This window comes from Ixodes scapularis, unplaced genomic scaffold, assembly GCF_016920785.2.
Source record: "Ixodes scapularis isolate PalLabHiFi unplaced genomic scaffold, ASM1692078v2 PGA_scaffold2__306_contigs__length_199485367, whole genome shotgun sequence".
Classification (NCBI taxonomy): Eukaryota; Metazoa; Arthropoda; class Arachnida; order Ixodida; family Ixodidae; genus Ixodes; species Ixodes scapularis.
In genome coordinates this window covers 140,848,236-140,869,016 of record NW_024609857.1, presented here as the reverse complement: position 1 = coordinate 140,869,016, position 20,781 = coordinate 140,848,236, and the positions used below count along the sequence as shown (strand labels likewise).

Below are 20,781 nucleotides of genomic sequence, written 5' to 3'. Positions count from 1 at the left end.
TTCCTCGGGCAATTGACGAATGGAGTTTCCTTTTCGATGAAATTATGACCTTTTCGCAATGGAACGGCTTCTTTCACGCGATCGCTCGTGTCGCGGGATAGCGTGAAGACTTCAGCGAGTATCACAGACGACGTCGGTGGGCTCTTGTAATGGCACGAATGCGAAAAGGGCAAGTAACACGGAGCTGACTTGCCGCTGTGCAGAGCGTAATGAGTGGGTTTCAGCTGGTCGAAGCCGTATCCGTCCGTGTCAACTCATAGAGGGGATTATGAAACTTTAACCTATTTACACATATACGTTCAATCCTACTTGCAAGTGTTGATGAGCCTTGTGTCGCCATCTTCTTCCTTATAACCTTTCTTCTGCTCGTGACACGATTCGGCATTGCTATTTAACTGCTGAAATTACACCTGCTTATGAAATTGCAAAACAAAAAAAAAAAAGAAAAAAAAAGCGGGTGGCAAGATTAGTTTTCTTGGTAAAGTCGACCGTCGTAGAGTCATCATTATCTGAAGACGAATTAACTTTATGTTTTTTTCCCCTGGTTTCACCTATAAAAGTCCGGTCTTTGAAAAAAAAAAATCAATAAAACTGGCCGCTATACAAATGTTCTGTTCGTTTTCTGCTACGCCGGTTCGCGACAACGCGCCCCGTCTTCCTGGAGGCACATTGACCGCCACGTTTGTCTGAATTCCTGCGCTCGTTGCAGGAGTCTGCAAGTGCGGAACAGAGCGGTTGCTCCAGTCGCTGTGGTTGCAACGGGCGCCGTCGTAGCTAACGCACTCGACACAGGTGTCTTAACCAGGCCTTTGTATGCAGCGTGCACCCAGGAAAGCGAACATGCAGATTAAGTTTTGAGCTTTTGCCAGCTGATGATTTCGAGCACGTCGACAACACGATTCGGTAAAAACTAAAGTTTTGAGAGGCCGTTTCGTTCTTTCTTTTCTCTTTCCTTTTTCCCCTTGTCTCGTGGTTTGATAACTATGAAAACTAGTCTCCGGTAACTGCAGTTCGTACACGAGTGCCGTGGACGAAACCCTCCACGGAATGGAAAGAGCCATCACCGCGTCATTGAACTTGCTATTCTACATGTGCCTGGTCTTTGCAATTTTGTTTCTCGTTCCTATCAGGCTGAGCAGAAAGATCCAAGACGCGCTATTTGCAAGATTACTTTACCCCTTTGGAATGATTTTGTTCAACGACCAGCAGCCAGCTCAAAAGAGTGCGTCGCCCGATAGTGGGCCAACTGAACGAGCCGCTCTCGCACGATGCCACCCCGAGGATGCAAGGCGCCCTGAGGGTCTTGGAGATCGGCGCATGTTCCGGAGCCAACTTGGAGCACGTGCTGGCACTTTGAAGGATCAAAGCCTCCACTATACTAACAAAGCCTGGCAGTTCGACGACGGAGCCATAGTGTGCCCGGTCGCAGATTTGGAGCGGGAGGATCTAATAGCACAAAACGTCAAAGAGCCATTTCTCGGGGAACCTCTACGTCAGCGTACAGCTCTCGCAGCGGCGAGGACCCGAAACACACTTTCGGGTCTTCGCGTCTCGGCGCAGCGTCTCGCGGCAGCGGCGAGATGCTGCGTTTCGGCGTCTCACCGCAGCGGGGCACCAGTCACGTGGCTCTCTACTCATCCGTTGTCTGCCGCTCCACCTTTTCTATTTCGGCGGCCGTTTTCGTGGCGATCTGCCAGGCTTTGTCAGTACGTAGGAGGCTATGGAAGGATGTCTTGAACACGCGACTGCTAGGCCCACATTCGGCAGCGTTTACGCCGCATTCACACACTGGCGGACGAGTCGCATTCGCAAAGCGGTCGCGAACGCTTGTAAACGATTCAGCGAGCGACCAAACACGCGACGGCGTCAGCGACGAGGGCCATGGACAAGCGACGGAGATTTCTCACTGCCGCTCGTCGCGTCGCTCGGTTTTCGGATTTGTAGAAAACTTCGCTCATCGCCTTGGTTGCTCGCTCCCGTCGCTTTCATGCGGTTTGCCTCGTCGCGCGACTGACTGAGCAACAATGAACCGGGTCGCCGTCGCTTGTCCCGTCGCTCGCCCAATAACTTACATACGGTTTATACTTGAAGGTCCAATTCAATCTGACGCGCGTTTAATGATAAAGACGAGCGGATCCGCTTCGGAGGTACGACTCCAATGCCACTGTGGATGCACTTTAAAGTGACGGTGCAACGATTTTTATTTTTTTTTTATTTTGCGTAATTACCACTTAGAATGAATGAATACGAGACATTTATAGCCTATTAAACACCCGTTAGATTTTCTCCTGGTCAATGGTAGTGGCACAAAAAACGAGAAAAAAAAATAAGCGACGTTCACCCCTCACTTTACATCCAGAACAAGCGGCCACGTGATCTGTAGCCGATTATATGCCGCCAATGTTTGCCATAGCCAGGCGCTGGTGTTGGCGAAGCGAAGGACAAGCTCTGAGTACCGGGCATTGTTAAGGTTCGGCTATTGTCGTCATTGCCGCCATTGGACACGAGCCTCTACCCAAATGATTGTCGAGCTATTGATTACCGCGAGCCTAAATTGATGGCCACGCAATTCTCGGGTCCAGTCTATGAGCCGCATCTAAATAAAGTCACTGGGTGACTACGCCACCACTGCGACTTCCAGACTACGTCATCAAGTTTTGCGAAAGAGAGACTGAAAGAAACCGCTCGCTTTTATTAATGCGTTTGCATTAGTGCCCTGGTACATGCGCTGACCTTGGACGTGGTTGAAGCACACGTTTATAGAGTTCGCAACGTTGCCATCGGATGGCACCCCACAGCCCTAGCAACCGAAGATCGCCGGCGCTTCGCCCCTCGCCAATTTCAGACCCGGGCAGTGGGGGGCGGCGGGCCTATCAGTGGGGCGCGTGCCAACACCCCCTCGCCCCCCCCCTTCCCCCCCCCCCCCTTCACGCCGCTTCGCGGCGAGTCTGCGGGTGGCTTATCACAAAATATTAACGCCCCAGCCGTACAGATGGCGGCGCTCCGCCGCCGGCCCAAGTACGCCCTGGCCTCGCTGTCCCCCACTGCACCTCGGTTGCTAGGTGTTACGTCACACGGCCCGCGTGAGGGTGCCCGCTCTGGACGCCCTGGAAGCTCCTGCCATCGGCTTTTGGCCACATGTGGGCGCACATGGACTCTAGTCCCATTCTTCGGCCTGCCACGCCGTTCTTAACTCGCAGTCGTCTTACCATGTCACCGGGCCGCAAGCGCACGGTGTCGTCGCCCCTGTATGCACATGTATGCACAAGAGGTAAGCGCGACAACGAAATGACTCTGTCGTGTTCCGCGCATCACGCAGACGTCCTTCATGCACACGCTAGGTGATATGCCTGCATCAGGAAGAACAGGGGTTTCGGGAATGCTCACCCGACGGAAAAGTTCTGAGAGCCTGCATTCACCACGATTTGTTGAATATAACCGCAGCGCGAAATGCTAATGAATTTTATCGAGAATCAGCATGGAGGCAGCAGCGATTCCGGCCGTTTTTTTTTTTGTTTTTCTTTTTAATTACACCGCAACAAAGAGAAAGAGATTAAGAAAAATGAAGGACGTTTAAAAATCTCTGTAATGCGAAATAAGAGCTCAGCTTTTGAGGAGGAAGAGGGGAGGGTATGCCCCTCCTCCTCCTCCCCTTTTTCCTCCTCATCTTCCTCCCCTCCTTCTCCTCCTTTCCGTCCTCCTGATCCTCCTCCTCTCCTCCACCAGCGAATGTGTTCATGGGTGACGCGGCACGAAGTCATGTGACGCCAATTTCCCCGCTAAATGAAGCGGGGATACTTAGTCCGCAAAATTTAGTGGGGAAACTTAATCCCCTAAATTTAGCGGAGCGATTACGCCGACGGCGACTGCGATGCCTCGAAACACGGAAATGGGCGCCTAAGAGCCGCGCTCTAAAAGCCTTTATTCAAGCCATCCATAGTAACTGTAAGACGTTGGAACAATAAAAACACGGACCCATTTCCGCGCGGTGGTTAAAAGAAAGTGAGGCCTTGGCGAGCCAGGTCAGAGCTTGGGGGAGTGTTGTCGAAATCTAAAGGTCCGCACATGGGAGATGTGCTGCGCGAGGCGAGGCCATAGGATAGGGTGGAGGTGTGAGGGGGGAGAGGCCGAGCTGAAACAGGTAAATGGAATATGGGGAAGTAGGAGATGTGGAAGGAAAAAGCAGGAAGGTTCTTGGGCGCGAGGACAAGAGCAGTATTTGTGTCTGGCGTCGGGATAGGAGCCACAAACCTGACAGTAAGGGGCATTGTAAAAGGCCCCGGAAGACAATTTTCGCCCGTTCAGTCCAACCACCTCAGGTGCACGGCCTTGAGCGTCGTCGCCAGGTAATTCCGGTGAGCTTTGCCCGGAAGCAAAGCGTGAGGTGCCATGGGGTCCAAACGTGCCCTCGTACAATAAGCGTGCAATACGATGACGTGGCATTCAACGAAGGATTACCTTGAGTCATTCTTCAGTTCGAAGTTGGGCGACGCCTGTGTCAACACGAGACGTCGTTACCAACCGGCACCTCTCTTGCTGCTTATGTCTAGTCGCGATGCACGGCGCCCCGACAGCACCGGGACGCTCCTGGGTTTAGGAGGTGCTCCCTACAGCTCAGAAGCCGAGACGCCTGCACTCAGGAAAAATTATCTATTGTGTTCCATCCAGACTTCATTCTTAAGCTTAGACTTCGGTGGCGCCGTTGACCGCCAGAGATTGACCGGCGACACCGTGACCAAGGACGTCTGGCCCATCGTTGTGCGCGCGTAACGCGAGTGGCGGTGTGTGAGGTAGAGGGGAGGGGCATGCCTAACGTTAGGAACAATGGCTGCACCTTTTTGGTCGAGGTATTGACAATGGAATTTCCCTGCAGGGAATATGGGGAAATTCGACGCTATAAAAGGAGCAGCAGGCGGCTTCTAGAATGTGGTCTCACGTTAAACCTGTCAACATGTAAATAAACAGAGTGTTGCGAGACACTCTCCTGCACCCTGGACCTTCCTGATATCTGCTTCCTGATGAAGTCCTGCTTTGACTCGGCTCTCTGCCGTACTCAAAGTCCTGGACAACCGCTCGGTCACGACAACTGGTGGCAGAGGTGGGATCACTACGCCGGATCATGACATTTTGGGGGGGTGAGTGCCCGGCCTTTTCTGTCTTCATCTGCCAGACCCATTTGCTCTTAGTTTTTCTAGTGGGGGTTGAATATAGTCGTTCTCAGAAGGACTGTGCGACCGTTTTGACACGAGCATCTTGTGGGAAAGAGAGCCAACACAGGGCTAGATCATGACTCTGGAGGCATTCCGCGTGCACGAGCTGGTACAGTTCTGTATAAATTTAGGGATCGATGTGGGGCAAGCAACAAGAAAACCGCATAATATAAAAACTCATTCAGGTCACGAAAATCGGTGATGATGAGCTCACAAATTCTTTGCAATGGGTTAGAGGCAAGATGGAACGCGAGGCCCACTAGTGGGAGCTCGAGAAACGCGTGTGGAAGCGTGAAATAAAGCGGCTGGACTACGAGATCGAGCAACAAGGGCTAGATCTCGCGAAGAAAAAGCTGTAGTTGGAGTCTCTTCGACGGGCGAAAACTAGCGTTGAAGGAGTGACAGAGAAGGCGTGTCAGGAAAAGGAGAAAGTGGAAGCTGGGGACACAGAGTTCACCAGAAACCAGCGTCTTCTCCCGACACGGTCGTCGCCGTCCTTTGCAAGACCGATGCGTAGCGCGAGCGGCGGGACGGTGAGAGCGACGTAGAGGCAGCGAAAGGAGTGGTGTACCAAGAAAAGAAGAAAACAGAAGCTGGGGACACCGAGGTGACCAGAAACCAGCGTGCTTCTTCCGACGCGACCGACGCTGTCCCAGACAAGACCGACGACGTTCCGTACAATACCTGTACAATGCCTCAGCTGCAGGAGGCTGACAGTGATCAGGATCACGGAAAAGCTAAGGAGGCTGTTCAGGCTCCCGGCGGTTGCTTTTCTGAGGACAAAGAAGTGAAGTCTCTTCGGGCGTCCATCGACGCCCTGCGGCCAGACGAAGGCGACACCAAGACGGAGACAATGCCGGGGAAGTCCTGCCAGCACGCGGAGAGCGCCGCCGAGATGCGAGAAATAGAGGTTCTGCAATCATACCAGGATTCTGACCTCTCTGATCGGCAGCCGTGCGTTTTTGTGACCAAGCCAACGGATCCGTCGCAGGAGTCCAAGCGGCCCACCGGGAGGGTTGTGATTGGGATTTCCTTCGACGAGATCAACCAGTCCTGCCTGGTGCGGCTGCGGAACCCGGCCTCAAGGCCATTCACGGAGTACAGGTGCAAAGAGAACATCGACATTTGCGCGTCCGGCAACGAGTCGTCATCGAGGTTGTAGGATGGGAGACCCCAAGTTGTCCATCCCAAGGGACCTGCAACCGGCGGCGGCTGCGCGAGCAAGAAACCTGCCGGGGGTACGAAGGGGCCCGGGCGGGACAAAGCAGACTCGACGGAAGTGCACCCGAGGATATCGTCGTGTTCGCGGCATGGTGGATATGAGACCAAGAACAAGGATGCCGTCATCAGCAAGCGACCGCGAGACCCAAGAGAAAGAGGCAGAGCAGGATCAGCGTGGTACGATCTGGTAGCGACGCTTCCTGGAAAGAGTGTCAAGGAAGGCGCGACGAGCGCCACTTCAGAAAGAGGAAGCAGTCCTCGAGGCCGAAAGGTGTGGGTTTCTTTACGGAGATCCCTCTACAAATCATCGCCGCCCGATCGGTATGCGCTCCGCGAGTCACCCAGGGAGTTACACACTGGAACGAGAAGACAGCGAATGGGTTTACTGTACCTCTCGGTTGCCGGTCGTCGAGAGCCGGTAGTCCGGGCCCGTCGACCCTTGTTGTCGCCCGTCGATCAGAGCTCACAGTCGGGGTCCGTGTCCAGGCCTGCGGATCGCCTTTCCCACGCCAGCGCTGCGTAGGCTGGCTGACCCGGGCTATCAATGCCCGAGTCTCGCTGCGGAACCACTCCGGGATCGTCATAGCCCAGGTCATATGACCCGGGCTCGCCGTTTCCACCGGTCTTGCTCCAGACCTCGCTGGTGGACCGCTCCGGGGTTCGTTATGGGCCAGGCTAGGCAGCCTGGCTTCGACGTTCCTTGTCCAGCTACCAGCCTCGCTCCGCTCGCACTGTCTCGCCCCAGCTCGTGACTTCTCCGCCGACCGCCTGTCACGTGCCCTCTGCCTCGTCTTTTACCCCCGGCTCCCACAAAGGTGGAAGCCTCCAGGACACCCATCCCAGTGAGCCACGAGCTCACAACTCAATTTCGAGCAAGGAGCCTGGAGGAGGTAACAACGAGCCCGGGACGACTCAACGAGGTTCGAGACGGTCACAGCTCATCGCCCTTGGTTCAGCCCGGCATCACGTCAGACTTGGAAACCAAGGGAGATCTCCGGGACTGCAACTTCGTGCCTGCATTTAAAGGAGCTGTGCAACTATTTCAGGGCTTTGCTTAAATAATTGTGGAAGTTGATTCCTGACACTTCTGAAGTGAACTACAGAAAACAGGTTTTGCCTGAATACCCTAGTTTTTATTTTAAAAAATGAAAGCTGTTTACAACTCCCTGTAACGCCGAATTAGAGCACAGCTCTTAAGGAGGAGGAGGGAAGGGTACTGAGGGTCACGTGTTCTCAGGGGGGAGGGGTCACGTAACCTCGGGGGGGGGGGGGGGGTCACGTATGTGACCTCGAGGGGGGGGGTCACGTGACCTTGGGGAGGAGTCACGTGATCTTGGGGATCCCCCCTCCCCGAGGTCACCGAAGGTACCCGAGGTCCTCCCGAGGTTCTCCCGAAGTCCTCCCGAAGGAACCCGAGGTCCTCCCGAGGTCCTCCCGAAGGCACCCGAGGTTCTCCCGAGGTCCTCCGAGGTCCTCCCGAAGGAACCCGAGGCCCTTCGGGAGGACCTCGGGGAAAATTTACCCATAATGCACCGCGCGGTTACGCCGACGGCGACGCCGACGCCGACGCCGACGCCGCTCAAGCCCGAACAGGGCGCCTAAGAGCTGCGCTCTAAAAATGAAAAAGATCCAGGTTTTTGCCGCCTCTCAACTCGTACATCGTCTTCCGGGTCACGTGCGCAGTGACGTCGATGGGGTAGGCGCGGGGTTTCGGTGAAGTCCTCTCTCTAACGCCATCAGTGAGCGGCGAGAACTCATCCGCTCACGACCACGGGACCGCGTCACCACATGCTTGCGACACGCGATCAACATGACCACCGGCTGCTGGAAAGGCGAGCTCAACGATGTCGAGCTCCACATGCTGTAGTACAACGAGCCACTGGGGCTCGTTCCCTACGCGGGGACGCCGTCCAAGTGTCCGAGTGAAAAGGACGCGCGAGCGGTGCTCGACCAAAGCCCCAGTCGTACTCCAGACCCAGATTCGTGGCGGCTGACCACGACGGCATGGGAATAATCGCAAGTCTCATGTCGTATGCTGTCTGCAGGTAGCTTTCGTCTGACACTGGCTTATTCTGATCTCAGGTGCTCGTGCAAGAGGTGCGGCATCATGCCGACGCCTAAAGAGTGCGTCTGCTGCAGAGAGTGTCCCCCCGCGGTCGCGACTCGCCCAGGAGGGTGCATTACGGAACACGCCAACGTCGCACCGATCTGCCTCCAGCCCGGCGTGCTCGAAGTCACGTTCTGGGCTCCGCAGGAGGCAGGTCGTCACCCGGCGCCGCGAGAACAGAAGTGCGTAGCTCGTTTGAAATTTCCTTGTAGAGAACTGTTGCCCATTTGATAGCCATGCTTCCTGAGCTCAGGCGTTACAGGGATTGCAGAACGCGACCCCGCTAGCACGTACTGCATACGCCACCGCAGGTTTTCCCTTTTAACCAAGAGAAAGTTATCTCTGGGAAACCTCCTAAAATTTTATTCACTGATTTTATAAGTTCGACTAGAATGCAATAAAACGCCAGTGTGATGCATACGGCAAGTCTTTTGCGCACAGTACCGACTCCACTCTCGTCCGCAAATATGCATGCAATGACCATGCCGAGGAGCTCTGCCCTGCTGTGTGAAGCTCTAACTAGTTAGGATGCTCACTGGAGTGGAATGAAATGCTTGTAGCCAACTCTGTGCAGACCACTCAGGGGTCCTTCGAAATGTGCTGGCTAAGTAAAGAAGCTTGAGTACTCAGTGGTTACGGAGCCTCTCCTTAGTCCAGCTTATACTTCCAGGCCTCGCTTCATACTAATTCCAAGCGAAAAGGAAGCAACAATAGCGAGCGCAACACTTTGGGCCTGCTAAGCACGCGCTCGTGAAGGCAAAGCGTTGTCGAAGACAGCACATTCGTGCCTGTAACATCAATTTCAGTCATACAAAAAGAAAGAAAAACGGCAAAGTTGATTAAACAGTCCAATTTTTTTTCCCTTTGTGAAAAAAAGAAAAGGTATGCCTTATTTTTATCATGCAAAAGTTTATAAACATGCGACAGTCTGGGGCTGACAAAACATTTTGGGTGGCACACACGCATGTCAACATGCAAATATTCCCATGGAATAACACAACATTACGTTTAGGAGACTGCATCACAACTCTCTGAAGTTCCCCAGTTTATTTGAACACAAGGTCTCGTGTAATAGGACAAAAGGCAGGTGTGCTCTGGTCTGCATGAAGTGGCCCTATCACCCGCTTATATTGTTCAGCCAGAAATCACAAAGTACAAACAGTCGGTAAAACAAAACATTCAAGCTCGACACATGATCCTGTTTTTTTAGAGCGCAGTTCTTAGGCGCCCGTTTCCGGCTTGAGCGGCGTCGGCGTCGCCGTCGCCGTCGGCGTAACCAAGGTCATCTCAAGGTCACGGGACCCCCAAGGTCACGTGACCCCTCCGGGTCACGTGACCCCTCCAGGTCACCTCAAGGTCACGCGACCCCCAAGGTGACCCCCACGTGTCCCCCTGAAGGTCACGTGACCCCAAGGTCACGTGACCCCCAGGTCACGTAACCCCTCCAAGGTCACCCCAAGGTCACGTGACCTGGAGGGGACACGTGACCCCTCCCAAGGTCACCTTAAGGTCACGTGACCCCCAAGGCCACCCCAGGTCACGTGACCCCTAGATCACGCCTCCCCGAGGTCGCGTGACTCCCCCTCCCCGAAGTCACGTGACTCCCCCTTCCCGAGGTCACGTGACCCCCGGAGCATATTAAAGAATGAGGGGAGGAGGAGGAGAAGGAGGAGGGGTCTACCCTCCCCTCAGTACCCTTCACTCCTCCTCCTCAAGAGCTGCGCTCCAATTCGGCGTTACAGGGAGTTGTAAACGGCTTTCACTTTTATTACATGCGGTCAAGTCTCCTAAGTGCACAAGTAACATTTTCAGGCATTCATTGCACCTTATTCCACCGTCCAGCTTTTGAAAACACCACATCTCTGTAGTCCTATATTTCACTTATTTAAATGCTCCAATGCAAATCTTGATGCATTTTCATTTGTCACATGCACCTCAATTCCATAAACCTGCGCTATACTCGAAGTCCCAACTTGTGTGCAGTGCAGGTACAGGCACGAGCGCGTGGCTTCCGAACACACCCTCTGCGCGCAAGTGCTTGTGTAAACAAAACACTGTGCAAAACTGTGCCTCCACTGCGCACAACTTGAAACTGAGTATAGTATCATCGAGATCTGTAATCTGTCTTGGCCGGCACCTCAAACATTTGTATCAGTAGTAAGTTACCAGCTTTGTCCTTATAAATTTTTCAGGCTTCGTTTTCCGGCCTACCAGCAATTTGTGCGATGGATGTGGCGAAGGCTGGGACGCTGCAATCGACGTGTGCTGCCTGCCTGCGCGGTTAAAAGAATCCACGATGAATTCCCGTCGAAAACCTATACCTATACCGGGTTTCTGGATGCAGAATAAAAATGTTGTAAACACCACATTGTTTCTTTAAAGTTTTTGCAAGCATACTACTTTATGCGCACAGACAACAAATCATTTCGACAAATTGAAACAAATATACTTCAACTTCAAGCACTGATGCTGGTTTTCCCACAGCTTACAAAGCATTTCTATTAATTTTGCACTGCTCATGTACTTATTCTACATTCAGTACTTCCCACAGCTTACAACGCATTGCTGTTTATTTTGCACTATTCATGCACAGTGTGCTGCAATATGACGGACCCACTGGGAGCGCGTGACCGAGGCGGTGGCTGGCGGGGGCGCTGCGGGCGATGCGGGCAATTCCATTCTGCTTCAAGGAGAGGACGCTCACTCGGGGCTCAGCACAAACTGATAAGCGCGTTGCGCTTTAGCCGAGGCTCGAGTGAGCGTCCTCCCCTCGAAGCAGAATGGAATTGCCCAGAGCACTCGCAGCGCCCCGCCAGCCATTGCCTTGGCCACGCGCTGCCAGCGGGTCTTTCATAATGCAGCGCACTGTACTTTTTCTCCATTCAGTACCTGAATATAAAGCCACTCGTCAAATCGTACCTTTTTTTAATAGCAGCGGTTTGCAGACTTTAGTACGTCAGTGACAGCCTAACCAAACTTGTAGGCCTTTCAGGAACGTATCAATGTGACACGAGACTATTATTATGTGAAAACGGGGCAGACAGGATGTAAACCAAACGTATCAAGTAAAGACACACGAAACAAGGCATGCAAAGCAAGGTCCTAAAAACATAGTGCATTTGCAGGTACTCAGATTGTGCTACGTATGAACTGGCACTCGCAGCTTGCAATCAGTGTAAAAGGCGATATATGCTAGACAATAGTGTACCGACATCGGACACCCTGTTTCGTGTCCTTGATTTGACATGCACTAATGCAAAGAAGACGACTCCCCCCCCCCCCCCGAATGCTCTCGAGGACCCTTGGGGGTCCGTGTGAGAACTGCTGTATGCGAGTGTTGGTGTGCCCTGCACATGGGCATGCTGACTGGCTGTCCCAATGCTGTAGAACCCTTTAATTTTGCGAGCCCTTAATCTTTTTGTGAATTTCGCAAATTGAAGGATTAGCGAAATTTAGGGGCATACTGACAGTTGCAGATACATATTCGTTTTCGTCACGCGGGCAAATATCCTCTTCAACGTAAGTTTAATCATTTCTGGTGGCTAGTAAAGTTTTGCTGTTTCCAGTGTGCTTTTTTGAGTAAAACATTTGGTATCTTGAGATCCTGAAGCGGTCTCGAACGCCACGTTCCGATATAGCTTTTACGGGACAAGAATTATTTCTAAGGTATTCACGAAGGTCTGATGTTTTTGACTGAAGGCCTCGCGCATTCCGCTGCAAAACGGAAACAGTTGCTGATTAAAATAAATCTAAGAGTGTGGGAAATACGAAGTTAAGTATTTATACCAGTGGTCTCAAACTTATTTGAGTGTGGGGGCCAGATATCCCACATCGAGATGTCGAGGGCCAACGTAAGGTGGGGAGAGGGGGGGGAGGGGAAAGAGAGACTTCGTACTTTATGGTTTTTGTAAACTCACAGCCTTGCCAGTGATATCTTTAGATTTGACTTGTTTATAAGACCTGATGCGATAAGGATTAAAATGACACCGCCCCGCCAAACTTGCTGGCATTTTTAACATATTTAATGGAAAAAAATATAGCATTTTAATAGAACACATACATTACCGTTCCAGCTGAATAATTCACCCAGGAATTACCAAGCTCAACATGTCGCTAAAAAACAAAAATCAGTTAATACGACCGTTGTTGCTATCCTGATGATTTTAACGACAACACTCGAACGAATACTGCTGTTTTAATGGTGATATATTTTTGAAGGCAATATTACTGAGCTCGTGGCTTTGCAGCTTAGATACATTATTCAACGAATAGCTTGCGCTTGCAACCTAGTAGCGGAATTGTGGCACATTACAAAAAGGTCGGAAAGCAAAATTTATATCTATAAATGCAAATGAATATAGATAAGTATAAACTATGTGAATACTTTAAAAGAGCAGAGTTACTTTTGGAGCGAAAAGTAAGCGACGCGATAAGATCACTATGGCGCTCGCCATTTCTAGCGCTCGAGACATGGGATACGGTACTCGTAGCCGCTTGGGCCAGCGGGCCTCCTCCCTGCGAGTCGCGGGCCGCATGCGGCCCGCGGGCCGCGTGTTTGAGACCCCTGATTTATACGATGCCTTGCATTACTGGCGAAGTGAACTGACTAAGAAAAAATAGTCAGAGTGCAGGCGAGCTTGTGTAAGTTAAACGTGATTGTAAACCTTGAACATGATTGTAAAAATTGAGACGTTGCTTCCTTTTTTTCTACCTTCTGCTGTGTTCTCTTTTCTGCCCCAGTCTCAGGTTTACAATCATGTTGACTAAGGACGTTTGTGATAGCCTTGATTACTGTTCTAGATATCACTTTCAAATTAGGTGCAGCTGAATCGTCTGGCTTTGAAGTTTCATTTCGCTCTTGGCTTTGAGGCCTTCCTTCGGGCTTAGTGGGGAAAGGTTCCGTATGTGGGTTTGTAATTTGTTTTGTGTGCTACCTTCAGGGCATGTACGTAGTTATACTTGCTTGTCTCAGGTGACGCGTTTTCACCAGCCGCTAGGAGCGATGGCACCGAGCGGTGTTTGGATTTCATATTGTCGACTGTTTCATCTGGTTTCGGTTTCAGAGGTTCTCTCTTTTTGCAGTAGTTATCTTTCGTAAGTTCTGCTTTTGGGGGCTCTCTTTGTTTGTTGTTCGTTATTGCTGCAGTAGCAAGGTTCTCACGCTGATGTGGCACTTTTTGTGGGTAGTTTTGAGGCAGTCAATCAGAGTGGCGCATAGCTGCGGTTTTTACATTTTCAAACCTCGAACGCGCTAGCTTGGGTACTGCAAAGCTTTTGTTTTGGGAATTTTGCAAAGAAAGTCTTATGTTCCCCTCCGCAGTTAATGAGAAGTGGGGTTCTCGGGCTGAATTTGCCTAGTGTGTGATCCCCAGAGCATCGGGTGCAGGCCTCTTTGCGCTTGATATCAGCAAGGACATGACCTAGCTTTCCACATTTTTTGCACTGCGCGTGCCTGTGTAGAAAGGCATCTACTTTGTGTCTTACGCACCCGACAAGTACATGAATTGGTAGCACGGGAGAACCAAGTATTATACGCAGAGTGTCTGACGTTCCCAGACATCGTATTTCTGCGACTGTTGCGTTGCACTTGAGTTGCTCTCGAAGCTGGCATCGTGATGTCTGGGTCAATGTAATGAAATGAAATGAAATGAAATCTTTATTTCCAGAAATTTACTCTGGCGGGCCTCCAGACAAGAAGCTACCATATGGTAACTTGTCTGAGCGTGGGGGCCTAAAGCAAAACAAGCATAGCAATCTGGCAGAAAAGTGGAATACATCGAAAAGCCTCGTTATACAACATGTAGATTTTTCTTTTACCAAATAGGCATGTCCTTCAGTATCAATAAACAAAGTAAGCAAGTGATACGGCAGAAACGTTCGGGAGCAAGCATCTTATGTGAAAGCGAGAAAAAAAAAAGAAAACGAAAAAGAAAAATGTCATACAGAGACATCCGCGTTAGATAAAACACATATACAATTCAGCTCTAGTCAGAGAGCATATATCTATGTTTTCTAGGTGGTACGTGTTCAGTAGAGAAGGTAACATATGGCGAAGGGATTGTAAAGCATGATTCGTGCGGAAATGAGGAACATACCATATCTCAGAGCAGCGCATACTGATCGAGATTTCTTTTTTATTCAAATCCGAGGTGCGCCAAAGAAATTCAATGAATTCATTTGTTCCGAAAAAGAAAGCACACAAAAGACGGTACACGTGCAGGTTTGTAATGGCAATAATGCTGAATTTTTCTAACAGCGGTTTAGTGTGATATAGGTAGCGTACATCAGCGATGATACGCAGTATCCTTTTTTTACGTAAAAGTATTTTGTTTAAATTCGAACTTGTTGTGCCCCACACGAGGTGACAATAATTTATATGAGACCGGAAAAGGGCGTGATAAATCATGAGTTTAATGTTAACAGACAATATTGAGCGGCATTTTCTAACAACGCCAATGACTCTGCACAACCTGCTGAACAAATTATCAATATGGTAATCCCACGACCGTTGTTCAGAGCATTTTGTGGTGTTTAACTATGTCGATTATTGCACTACTTAAGGTGAGGGATTTAGTGAAAGAGACGTGCTTACTCAATGACCGAAATATGAGTGCATTGGTTTTGTTTACATTAGTTTTAAGGCAATTTACCTCAGACCATCTGCCAAATTGCGCGAGAATATCGTTCCCCTTAATAATTAAGCTCTCTGCGTCTACGCCCGAAACAAAAAGGCTGGTGTCGTCGGCATAAATTACAATTTGCGCAAGAGTACTAACCTTTACCACGTCGTTTATAAAAATTTTAAAGAGCAGAGGGCTCAGTATGCTACCCTGAGGCGCGCCGCAGGTTACGGCTTTGAGGGAAGAAGATCGCCCGTCGATGCTGACACACTGCTGGCGATTGGAAAGGTAGAAATTCAAGAGTGAGAGTGCTGAACCACGTATTCCATAACACTTTAATTTTTCAAGGAGTATTTTATGATTGGGGCAGTCAAACGCCTTACTAAAATCAATAAAAATACCTAGTGTTAAAAGCTTGTTTTGAATCTTATTTAGAAGTATTTCTTTCTGGAGTAAGAGCGCTGACTCTGTCGTCCTTCCCTTTCTGAAACCAATGGGCGTCAGTTATTATTTCATGGCGATGAAGAAAACTTTCTACGCGAATTTTTACAATCGTTTCTACTCCCTTATAAAAAAATAAGCAGTATGGATATTGGTCTATAGTTGGTCATTAAGTTTATATCACCTCCTTTGTGAATCACAGTAACTTTGGCAAGTTTCATATTTGCGGGGAACTCACCTTAAGCCAAGCTGAGGTTAAATATATGTGCGAGGTACGGTTCTATTATGTCAGTGACAAGCTTGATTGGTTTCATTCAAAAATCGCTAATATCACGAATGTTACTATTTTTACGTCGCATGAGTATTTTGCTGATTTCACATTCATTTGTTGGATTGAGAAAAAGGGACGAGCTCGGGCTCTGTATGATATATTTAACAGCATCTTCATTATATGTGCTCGAAACAAGATTTACCAAGTAGGAATTGAAAGCATTCTGCCAGTGGGACACCGGATAGAATTCGGTCATTGATCAGTAGCTCCTCCATTTTATCGTTACGTGGGACGCGCTGGAGAACCTCATTTATAGATTTCCATATCGCAGCAGGAGAATTTTTTGTTTATATCTGAAGAGGTTTGCATGATACTGCGCTTTTGCTTGTTTTAGTATGGAGTTTATTTTATTTCGATATTTTTTAATGATGCTAAATTGTCTGGGTGTCTCAAGGAAATAAACTTTTTGAACAATATATTTTTTTTCTAATCATTTTGATGTGATCAAGTTTGTTTCAAGGTTTCCGTAACTTTCTCGATCGAGATATTACTTTATACGGAAAACATTCATCATAGCACTTCTTGATCAAGTCATAAAATGTATCGTATGCATCATTTACATTGGATTGTAATGTCACAGATGTCAAGTCATGAATGACTCCAACTGAGGTGTTCTTGTTTTGCGGCTCATGGTATTCCCAGAAGCTCTGTCAGTTTCACTAGTTTTGACATGGTGTGCAGATTTCGTGTATCCACCGAGATCAGGTTTAGTTTCTTGTTTATCTTGATCTCGAGGATGCAGAAAGGGGCGATGTTTTCGAAGAAAGATGTAAAGCTAATGCTGTTCATATTTCCCAGCTGCTTTAAGGCATCTTGTGGTTTAAATATTACAGTATGTTCAATGCAGGTCAGACCTGATGTGGACGAGGTAACAGTGCTCTACTTGAAGAATTCGTGCCTGGTCGTTGGCGTTTCCGGGACCATACTTTGCTGAAGGACTTGTCATTTGATATGATGGTAACATCTTTTATGTCTTATTCTTGTTGCAAGTCCGTGTCTTCTGATTCAGTGCCTGTTGGTCGTCCATTGACTGATATATGTTGTTCCGTTAGCAGGATCTCGGAGGCCTGGGTTGTAGGTGGATCTTTTTCGCCACATGTCAGGAGTTCTTGGTCGACAGCATCCGAAATCTTTTTATATCGGTTTGGATGGATTGGAATGTCCATGGCTTCCATCATGTGCTACGTTGCATGCATAGTATATTCTCCAAGAAAGGTACCAGCGACCGGCCCTGCCGGGAGGCCGGGGCATGCAATATTTTAAGCCGCGTTACACGATAATACAAATGTAGCGAAAAGAAAAACTGGAAACATATCGAAAGCTTTTAAGAACAGCCTCACCAGAGCTCGTCGTCGTCGTCGTTTTCTCTCATTTATTAAATACACTGAGGTACCCCTTCCGATATGCGCAGACGATTGTGTTAAATTTACTCCGAAATAAAGTCCGATCAAATCAAGGAAAACTTAATGAAGTTTGGCCAATGAAAATAAACTTAATAAAGAGGTTGTGATGATATTTCCTTGGGAAAGAAATGATTTAATATATAGTTGCTTGATCAATTGAAACAATGTTTGATAAGTAGAGCACTACATGTACTACCTTAAGGTAGTACATGTAGCCAACTAAACCAGAATCAGCATAGAGATGACAATGTTAATGGGGCTAAAGGGAGATATTTTGTACTTTACGCACGTTGCATTTACGTATCCGAAAGCGGAGCAAAAAGGACTACGATCAAGCGGCCTTTTTTTAATATGCTAATGCAGACTGGTATCCGCAAAGAGCAGCAGTCAGGAGACTGCGAAGACAGACTGAAGCACGTTTAATTTTGTGAATACAATTTGTAACGCATAGTTGCCAAAGATTCCATTTCAAATGACCGGTTCTGTAGATTATGTTATACCTGGAAAATGAAACAATGCAAACTTGAGCATAATGTCTACAAGCATCTTTTTCCCTCGGGCAATCAACAAATGGAATTTTCTATCCCCTGAAATTATGACCTTGTCGTAATGGCACGGCTTCGTTCACGCGATAACTTGTGTCGCGAGATACCCTGAAAAGTTGAACGAGTAGCATACACAATGTCGGTAGGGCCTTGTAAAGGCACGAGTGCGAGAAGCGCAAGTCACACGGAACTGATTTGCCGCTGTGCAGCAGCGCGATCAGTGGGTCTCAGCTAATCGAGGCCGTAACCGTTCGTGTCAACTAATAAAGGAGATTATGAAACCTTAAGCTATTTACACATTTACGTTCAATCACGCTTGCAAGTGTTGATGAGCACTGTGTCGTGATCTTCTTTCTCATAACCATTCTTCTGCTTTTGACAAGATTCTGAATTACTATGTAATTGCTGGAATCACATCTGCTGAAATAGCAAAAAAAGCGGGTGGCAAGATTAATACTCTTGGTAAAGTCGATCGTTGTAGAGACGTCATTGACTCTGAACTTTATTTGTTTTTGTAGTTGTTGTTTTACTTGCCCTCGGCGATATGCAAGTCCGATCCTGGAAAAAAATATAATCAACAAAACTTGCCGCTATACAAATATCCGTTCCCGTCTTTCTGGAGGCACAACGACCGTCACGTTTGTCTGAATTCCTGCGCTCGTTGCAGGAGTCTGCACGTGCGGAACATAGAGGTTGCTCCAGTTGCCGTGGTTGCAACGGGCGCCGTCGTACTTAATGCACTCGACACAGGGGTCTTAAGCAGGTCTTTGTATGCAGCGTGCCCCCCGGAACGCGAACATGCAAATTAAGTTTTGAGCTTTTGCCAGCTGATGACGATTTTGAGCACGTCAACAACACGATTTGATAAAAACTAAAGTTTTGAGAGCTCATTGCGTTGTCCCTTTTTTATACTTGTTTCTTCCCTCGTCTCGTGGTTTTATAAGTATGAAAGCTATTCTCAAGTAACCAGTTCGTACACGAATGCGATGGACGAAACCCTTTACGGAATGGAAAGAACCATCACCGCAGCATTGAACTTCCTAGTCTACATGTGCATGGTCTCTGGAGTTTTGTTTATCGTTCCTATCAGGCTGAGCAGAAGGGTCCAAGTAGCGTTATTTGCAAGATTGTTTTACCCAGTGGCAATGCTTTTGATGAACGTCCAGCTCACAAGAGTGCGTCGTCCGACAGTGGGCCAACTTAGCGAGCTGCTCTCGCGCGATGCCACCCTGAGAAAGCAAGGCGCCCTGAGGGTCCTGGAGATCGGCGCAGGTTCCGGAGCCAACTTGGAGCACGTGAAACGGAAGGTGCAGTACTGGACACTGGACCCCAATCCGGCGTTTGGAGCGGACCTTCGCGCGCAGCTGAAGAGGAACCCCAACGTGACGATGGAGCGGTGGATCCAGGGGTGCGCCGAAGACATGTGGGACGTCCCCGATGGCCATTTCGACGTCGTGCTCATGACGTACGTCCTCTGCTCTGCGACGGATCCAATGAGGGTGCTCGCGGAATGCAAGCGAGTGCTCGCAAAGGTTGGTGCGATAACCTATATGCATGACTCCAGCCTCTCTTGACAAATATGGCGGTTGAAAACAGGTCGTGCCATTCCGGCTGTGCCATGTGCCAGCCCAACGCACAATGCTCGGGTTTAAGCAGGAAAGCATTTGAGAGTTTTAGTATTTCGTATTGGAGCAAGCGCAAGCGCTGTCTGTTTCCGTTAACGCTGCATGCTCCACGCTGCGCATGCGCGTCGTCACCATGCTTCAAAGCAAGACGCAGTTTGGGCTCCGCGAGCGTGCGGTGTGAAACACTGTGCTTGGGTGCACGTAATACTAAAACTCACTATTAACATAAAAATGATTTGCCCTAATTTTCATCCGCTACGTTCAAATCTTGCGGACGTGGATTGGCTTTATCGAGCTTCCAGAGACCTTCTTCGCGTAATTGATGCAAGGTCCACCTACTGTTCTTCTATTGCAGCCAGAAACGTTGATAAACGCACAGCAGAAAGTTTTAGTAGACCGTGCTCTCCAGCTTTGCATTGCTGGCGGGAACTCGTGCTGGCACTTTGAAGCATGTCTTAAGCACCCGCGCGCTAGGGTGAAAATCAGCAGCGTTTTCACACTTGCGATCAAGTCGCATTCGCAAGGCGGTCGCGATTGAACGCGGTTGCTTAAAGGCTGAACCGCATGTAATCGATTTAGCGAGCGACGAGACGAGCGACGGCGACAGCGACGAACGTCAGCAAGGAGCGACGGAGATTTTTTATTGTCGCGCGTCGCGTCGCTCGGTTTTTGGATTTATAGAAAACGTCGCACATCGCCTTGGTCGCTTGATCCCGTCGCTTTCGTGTGGTGCGCCTCGTCGCGTGACTGACCGAGCGAGGGACAGCGACGAGTGTCGCTGTCGCTTGTTTTGTCGCTCGCCAAAGCAGTGCTTTAACATAAAACAATTTGGGTGTGTGTATGTTTATACAGCCTACAGCTTAGTCTTCCTTAACGGGCGATTTGTCTCATGGCTGTAGATGAGAAATTTTGCCACTGCAGAACAACCGCTAGCTTATTGTCCTTAACGTGCATCCCGCAGTAGTGATACACGGCCTGACGGCGGTACGATGTTCATCCAAATTGAAACTACAAGGGGTGGGGATTGAAACCAGAATCCCTGGGCTCTGCAGCGCGTACTTTCGCTCCATGTGCTCCGAGCTGGTGTGCGCAAACCCACTCGGCCACCGTCCATTTTTTTTTTTGCTACCTTTTGACAGTGAACAAAGATCCACAATGCACGATGTATTTCACTTCAGCATGTAAAATAATGTATTGAGCAAAGGCGACTTAGTGAAGATGACGATAAAACGCCGTCTGCAAGGTTTTGAGAGGCTATGAGAATTGTTCAAATTCTCT

General features: G+C 49.2%; 2 protein-coding genes across 3 annotated transcripts; one reads left to right on the top strand and one right to left on the bottom strand.

The window, feature by feature from the left end:
• Positions 1 to 2,997: 2,997 nt before the first annotated feature.
• On the top strand, positions 2,998 to 10,897 carry LOC121836815. Of its 2 annotated transcripts, none has more exons than XM_042292043.1 (3): positions 2,998 to 3,271; positions 8,514 to 8,720; positions 10,731 to 10,897. In XM_042292043.1, exons 1-3 carry the CDS (start codon positions 3,261 to 3,263, stop codon positions 10,885 to 10,887), a joined length of 375 nt encoding a protein of 124 aa, XP_042147977.1. In that variant the 5' UTR covers positions 2,998 to 3,260; the 3' UTR covers positions 10,888 to 10,897. The 2 variants fall into 2 exon arrangements, 1 of the variants encoding a protein (XP_042147977.1); XR_006078009.1 differs by lacking the exon at positions 2,998 to 3,271 and adding an exon at positions 4,996 to 5,135.
• Positions 10,898 to 14,494: 3,597 nt separating this feature from the next.
• Positions 14,495 to 15,025, bottom strand: LOC115313607 (the record flags this gene model as incomplete). Its single annotated transcript, XM_029972628.2, has 1 exon — positions 14,495 to 15,025. A coding segment is annotated over one exon (531 nt), but the record flags the coding sequence as incomplete, so codon positions are not given.
• Positions 15,026 to 20,781: the final 5,756 nt, after the last annotated feature.

What these genes read in the sequence shown, in the direction of transcription:
- LOC121836815 (XM_042292043.1), top strand. An exon ending in CCGGCGCCGCGAGAACAGAA is followed by an intron (nt 8,721 to 10,730) that starts GTGCGTAGCTCG and finishes TAAATTTTTCAG; the next exon opens with GCTTCGTTTTCCGGCCTACC.